At 39.1% G+C, this 7500-nt stretch overlaps 1 protein-coding gene across 1 annotated transcript in view; it reads right to left on the bottom strand.

The window, feature by feature from the left end:
* Positions 1–1445: 1445 nt before the first annotated feature.
* Positions 1446–7500, bottom strand: part of LOC128381436 (tripartite motif-containing protein 16-like) — a 53657-nt gene continuing 47602 nt past the window's right edge. The window contains exon 2 of the mRNA XM_053341451.1: positions 1446–1719. Coding sequence (XP_053197426.1) covers positions 1477–1719 — 243 coding nt within the window. The 3' untranslated portion in view covers positions 1446–1476. The remainder of the gene's footprint in view (positions 1720–7500) is intronic.

Genomic DNA, 7500 nt, shown 5'->3' with positions numbered 1-7500 from the left:
GTATGCAGTATTACAGTAAAAGTACTGCAGTATTATAGTGATGTAGTATGCAGTATTATAGTAAAAGTACTGCAGTATTATAGTGGTGTAGTATGCAGTATTATAGTAAAAGTACTGCAGTATTATAGTGATGTAGTATGCAGTATTACAGTAAAAGTACTGCAGTATTATGAGTGATGTAGTATGCAGTATTACAGTAAAAGTACTGCAGTATTATAGTGATGTAGTATGCAGTATTACAGTAAAAGTACTGCAGTATTATAGTGATGTAGTATGCAGTATTACAGTAAAAGTACTGCAGTATTATAGTGATGTAGTATGCAGTATTACAGTAAAAGTACTGCAGTATTATGAGTGATATAGTATGCAGTATTACAGTAAAAGTATTGCAGTACTACGAGTGATGTAGTATGCAGTATTACAGTAAAAGTACTGCAGTATTATAGTGATGTAGTATGCAGTATTACAGTAAAAGTACTGCAGTATTATGAGTGATGTAGTATGCAGTATTACAGTAAAAGTACTGCAGTATTATAGTGATGTAGTATGTAGTATTACAGTAAAAGTACTGCAGTATTATAGTGATGTAGTATGCAGTATTACAGTAAAAGTACTGCAGTATTATGAGTGATATAGTATGCAGTATTACAGTAAAAGTACTGCAGTATTATAGTGATGTAGTATGCAGTATTACAGTAAAAGTACTGCAGTATTATTATGTGAACTTTAATAAACTCATTGTAGTTTCACATTTTCTTCACAAGCTTTGAATGAGAAGAAAACACTTTGATCACTGTTGATAAAAATCATCTTTATTGATTATTGAAGCTTCAGATTGTTGACACATCCAATCAGTAAAGTGTGATCAATGATTTCATGTTCAGATTGACTTCATCCACACAGTCAGTTAGTTTAACCCAGAATGTCAGCTATGTACAAGAACATCATTAATGATTATTATCATGATCATTACAGTTTGATTGAACATTTCTTTATGAATTTACAAAGTGATGAGAACAAAATATCTGTGATGAAGGAAGTTCTGCTGTTTTCTCTGTTTCAGAAACAACAGACACAAATACATCAATACAAACATGAAACTAACATTTAGAACAAAGAGAAGTTCACATTTTCATCTGAAGAAATGTCAGTGAAGGTTAAAAACATGGTAATGAGCAGTGAGAGCCTCCATGGATAAAAACACACAGGAGAAAGTCACATTTAAAGAAACTGATTATATAAACGATACATACATAAAGTAAACAAAGTGTTGAATCACTATTAGCATGTCAGCTGATCTCTGAGCAGCTCAGAAACATGGAGACAAAATCATGAAGAATTACAACATCTGACACATGAAGTCTGAAATGACTTCTGTCTATTTCAATTTACATAACTCAACTTTGGTTCCAAGATAAACATAAAGTCCAGCATAGAGAGGCTGAGTGAATGTGGTCTGGACTCTGTGGAGGAGAGTCATGGTGGTCTGGACTCTGCGGAGGAGAGTCCTGGTTTCAGAGACACTGTAGAAGGACAGAATACCTGCTCTGTGATCCAGGTACACTCCGACTCTGGAGGAAACAGGACCTGAGACGGGAGTCTGAATGTTGTTGAAGTGAAATTCATACCTGTTAGTGTAACAATATAAAGACCAAGATTTGTCATTACGTCCAAATAGAGATTCATCTCCTGCTCTGCTGATATTCTTGTATGTGACTGCTACATAAACTATTCCTCTCCTCTCCACCTCCCAGTAGCAACATCCAGTCAGACTCTCTCTGCTCAGGACCTGAGAATATTTAGTGAATCTTTCTGTGTGACTAGAATAAGACTGTCGCCTCCATTCTACTTTTCTGTTCCCTTCACATAATAACAGCTCTGTGTATGCTGTGTTTGGATCCAGAGTGATTTCACGTGAATATTTTAAGAAATCAGCTCTGGTCTTGGGTACTGGTTCTGACAGTAAAACCTTCACTTCAGTCCCTGTCAGTGAGGTGTTTGTCCATTTGTCCCTCAGGATGTCCTGTAGTTTATCTCTGAGCTCTGACACAGCTGCTGTCACACCCTCAAAGTATCCGAGAGGACGGATATTGATGCTGGATGAGTCTGTAGGTTCACTGAGTTGTGACACTGAGGGGTAGTTGTGTAGAAACTGGTTGTGATCCTCTGTGTGTGAGAGCTGCTTCAGTTCAGCGTCTTTCCTCTTCAGCTCAGTGATCTCCTGCTGCAACTTCTCCTGAAGCTTTTTGACTCCACTTACTTCAGTTTCCTGCTGGGATCTGATCTGCTGCTTCACATCAGAGCTTCTTTTCCGGAGGAGACGGATCAGCTGAATGAAGATCTTCTCACTGTCCTCCACTGCTTTATCAGCAGAGCGACTGACGGCCTCCACCTCCTGTTGAAGCAGCTTCACATCTTTCTCTCTGTCCTGGATTCTCTGCTGGATGTTTAGTCGACTCACCTCGAGCTCTCTCTGCCTCTCAGTCCTTTCTGCTGCAGCTGGGACTGTGTCGTGGCCTTTATGATCCTCCATAGTGCACAGATAACAGATACACTTCTTATCTGTACGACAGAATATCTTCATCACCTCATTATGACGAGAGCAGATGTTCTCCTGGAGCTTCTCCGAGGGCTCCACCAGCTTGTGTTTCTTTAATTTGGTTGATTCAAAGTGAGGCTGGAGGTGATTCTCACAGTAAGAGGCTGAACATGTCAGACAGGACTTGAAGGCTTTCAGCTTCCTCCCAGTGCAGACATCACAGGCCACATCTTCAGGTCCAGCATAGCAGTGATCAGCAGGAGCAGCTTGGGGTCCAGTCTTCTTCAGCTGCTCCACTAAAGCTGCTAACATGGTGTTTTTCTTCAGGACAGGCCTCGGTGTGAAGGCCTCTCTGCACTGAGGGCAGCTGTAGATCCTCCTCTGATCCTCTCCATCCCAGTGTGATTTAATACAGCTCATACAGTAGCTGTGTCCACAGGGAATAGTCACCGGATCCTTCAGTAGATCCAGACAGATGGGACAGCTGATTGAGTCTCGGTCCGACTGTTCTCTCTGCGCCATTTCAGCTCTCAGAGGCAACGACTGTCTGAGCTTCACTTCCTGATAAGTTTTATATGTTTGAGTTCTGATCTGATAAGGGAAACATGTTTGAACAGATCTGAACACGTGATTCTGCTGAATGCAGCCTGACAGCTGTGTGCTGCATCACATGTTGGTTACACCCATCTATAAACTGTAAATCTAAAGGAAGAGAACAATGAACTCTGATCCTAGAGTGGAGCTTGTTGTGTTTAAAGAACAGGGACGGTTATTTTGAGTGATGTAGTATGCAGTATTACAGTAAAAGTACTGCAGTATTATGAGTGATGTAGTATGCAGTATTACAGTAAAAGTACTGCAGTATTATGAGTGATGTAGTATGCAGTATTACAGTAAAAGTACTGCAGTATTATAGTGATGTAGTATGCAGTATTACAGTAAAAGTACTGCAGTATCATGAGTGATGTAGTATGCAGTATTACAGTAAAAGTACTGCAGTATTATGAGTGATGTAGTATGCAGTATTACAGTAAAAGTACTGCAGTATTATGAGTGATGTAGTATGCAGTATTACAGTAAAAGTACTGCAGTATTATAGTGATGTAGTATGCAGTATTACAGTAAAAGTACTGCAGTATCATGAGTGATGTAGTATGCAGTATTACAGTAAAAGTACTGCAGTATTATAGTGATGTAGTATGCAGTATTATAGTAAAAGTACTGCAGTATTATGAGTGATGTAGTATGAAGTATTACAGTAAAAGTACTGCAGTATTATGATTGATGTAGTATGCAGTATTACAGTAAAAGTACTGCAGTATTATGAGTGATGTAGTATGCAGTATTACAGTAAAAGTACTGCAGTATTATGAGTGATGTAGTATGCAGTATTACAGTAAAAGTACTGCAGTATTATGAGTGATGTAGTATGCAGTATTACAGTAAAAGTACTGCAGTATTATGAGTGATGTAGTATGCAGTATTACAGTAAAAGTACTGCAGTATTATATTGATGTAGTATGCAGTATTATAGTAAAAGTACTGCAGTATTATGAGTGATGTAGTATGAAGTATTACAGTAAAAGTACTGCAGTATTATGATTGATGTAGTATGCAGTATTACAGTAAAAGTACTGCAGTATTATGAGTGATGTAGTATGCAGTATTACAGTAAAAGTACTGCAGTATTATAGTGATGTAGTATGCAGTATTACAGTAAAAGTACTGCAGTATCATGAGTGATGTAGTATGCAGTATTACAGTAAAAGTACTGCAGTATTATGAGTGATGTAGTATGCAGTATTACAGTAAAAGTACTGCAGTATTATGAGTGATGTAGTATGCAGTATTACAGTAAAAGTACTGCAGTATTATGAGTGATGTAGTATGCAGTATTACAGTAAAAGTACTGCAGTATTATGAGTGATGTAGTATGCAGTATTACAGTAAAAGTACTGCAGTATTATATTGATGTAGTATGCAGTATTATAGTAAAAGTACTGCAGTATTATGAGTGATGTAGTATGAAGTATTACAGTAAATGTACTGCAGTATTATGAGTGATGTAGTATGCAGTATTACAGTAAAAGTACTGCAGTATTATGAGTGATGTAGTATGCAGTATTACAGTAAAAGTACTGCAGTATTATAGTGATGTAGTATGCAGTATTACAGTAAAAGTACTGCAGTATTATAGTGATGTAGTATGCAGTATTACAGTAAAAGTAGTGATATATTATTATATATGACATCATTAGATTATTAATAGTGAAGCATCAGTGTTAGAGCAGCATGTTACTGTTGTAGCTGCTGGAGGTGGAGCTAGTTTATACTACTTTATATACAGTTAGCTAGTTTATACTACTTCATATACAGTTAGCTAGTTTATACTACTTTATATACAGTTAGCTAGTTTACACTGCTTTATATACGGTTAGCTAGTTTACACTGCTTTATATACGGTTAGCTAGTTTACACTACTTTATATACAGTTAGCTAGTTTATACTACTTTATATACAGTTAGCTAGTTTATACTACTTTATATACAGTTAGCTAGTTTATACTACTTTATATACAGTTAGCTAGTTTACACTACTTTATATACAGTTAGCTAGTTTATACTACTTTATATACAGTTAGCTAGTTTATACTACTTTATATACAGTTAGCTAGTTTATACTACTTTATATACAGTTAGCTAGTTTATACTACTTTATATACAGTTAGCTAGTTTATACTACTTTATATACAGTTAGCTAGTTTACACTACTTTATATACAGTTAGCTAGTTTATACTACTTTATATACAGTTAGCTAGTTTAGTCGAGTGGTTCCCAACCTAGGGGTGGGGCCCCTCCAAAGGGTCAGCAGATAAATGTGAGGGCTGCTGAGATGATTAATGGGAGATTAAAGAAGAAAAAACAAAGTTCTGATACACAAATGTGTTTTCAGTTTTTGGGGCTTTTTCTCTAATCTTTGATTTTTGCTGAAATATTGGATCATTTGAATATTTATTGAGGTTTCATCTTTAACAATGTGTTGTATTTTGAAAGCTTGTTATATTATCCATTGTGTCAAATCTTCATCTGAAAAGTAACTAAAGCTGTTTTAATAAATGTAGTGGAGTAGAAAGTACAATATTTCCCTTTGAGATGTAGAAAGTAGCATCACATGGAAACACTACAGTTCCTCAACATTGCACTAAAAATTCAGCATCACTGTTCCTTCCCACCAGCGTTAGTATAGTTGACATTAGCTGAAGGTCTAAGGTGAATGCCACCACCCATAAAAAAACCAAACAAATCTCTAATTCTTTCTCTCTCTTTCCGCCTGTCTTCCCTCCAAACCTCATTTTTCCAACCTTGAAACAAGCTCACAAACTCTGAGCCAACATTATTTTATGCCTCACTGTTAAACAGAAGGACAAACAGTGAGGGTGCACAGTGGAGTCCATATAACCCAGATCAGTCTCAATGTGTTTAAAGATTGCCCCCCCTTTCCTCCCCCTTCCTCCCCCTTCCTCCTCCTCCTCACCTCTCTGTTTTGGCTCAGTCCCGCTCCGTTTTTAGCCCTCAGTGTGTATTTTTGGGGAAGTAAATCGGCAGAGAACATCTAGTCTCAGCACGTTTTCCTGTCTCCTTTCTATCTGCTTTATAGACCTGCAGACTAATAAAACAGAGAGAGAGAGAAGGGGGGAGAGGGGGAGAGGGGGAGGAGGGGGAGAGGGGTGCTGTGGGCTGAAGTGTGACGCAACAACCACTTTGTGCTGCAAGACTCAGACAGCTGAGTAGGAGTATGATGTTTAAGAATATCTTGGTTGGATAATCACATGGCGGTAAACAGAGCGTTACTGTACATGACGCCTGTATGTGGAGCGTTAACCTGCTGCTGGTAAAGAGTCAAGAGTCAAGGAAGGAAGCAACGAAGGAAAGGATGAAGGAAGGATGGGAGGGAAGAAGAAGGAAGGAAAGGATGAAGGAAGGATGGGAAGGAGGAGGAGGAAGGAATGAAGGATGGAAGGGAGGAAGAAGGAAGGGAAGGAGGAAGGAAGGAAAGCTGGAAGGATGGAAGGGAGGAAGGAAGGAAGGATGGATGGAAGGAAGGATGAGGGGGAGGAAGAAGGAAGGAAAGGAGGAAGGGAGGATAGAAGGGAAGAAGGAAAGGAAGGAAGGACATTTTGATGCATTTTGGGCCACTTTAGGAAAAGTCATCAAATTTCAAAATAAAAGACATTTGTGGTGTTTTTACAGCTTTTAAATGTTAAAAATGTTCTCACTTCCTCTTCCTTCCTTCCTCCCTCCCTCTCTCTTTCCACCTTTCCTTCCTTCCTTCCTTCCTCCTTTCCTCCCTCCCTCCCTCCTTACTCCTTTATTTCCTTCCTTCCTTTCTTCCTTCCTTCAGTCGTCCTTTCCTCCTTCCTCCCTTCCTTCTCTCGTTACTTCCTTCCTCTTTTCCTCCTTACTCCTTTCCTTCCTCCCTCTCTTCCTTCCTTCTGTCCTTCCTTGACCTGAGGACAACAGGAGGGTTAAATGTTCTTCTCTTCCTAGCAGCCTTTTTTTTCTTCTCCCCACACAACCTATAAAATCTTTCATCTCTATCATTTGCTTTTTTGTCATTTGACTGTTTTCGTCTCGGTCGTGCGACGGAGAGAAACCGGCGGGACACGCAACGTCGCAGGCATGCAGGCCGTGTCCCGACCAATCACAGGCCTGGCTTCAGCAGGAAAGCGACAGGCCTGGGTAGCAGGAGTAAAACCTGAGCGAGTCATTAGATGAATGTCCAGAACAATCTATCAAAACCTGCCTCACCAGCGGGCCCACTCCACTCAGTCACACACACTCAGTCACACAGCGTTACCTCATGATGTCACACTGCGTTACCTCATGATGTCACACAGCGTTACCTCATGATGTCACACAGCGTTACCTCATGATGTCACACAGCGTTACCTCATGATGTC

The sequence above is a fragment of the Scomber japonicus genome, chromosome 20, assembly GCF_027409825.1.
Source record: "Scomber japonicus isolate fScoJap1 chromosome 20, fScoJap1.pri, whole genome shotgun sequence".
NCBI classification, from domain to species: Eukaryota; Metazoa; Chordata; class Actinopteri; order Scombriformes; family Scombridae; genus Scomber; species Scomber japonicus.
This window is presented reverse-complemented; position numbering and strand designations above follow the sequence as displayed.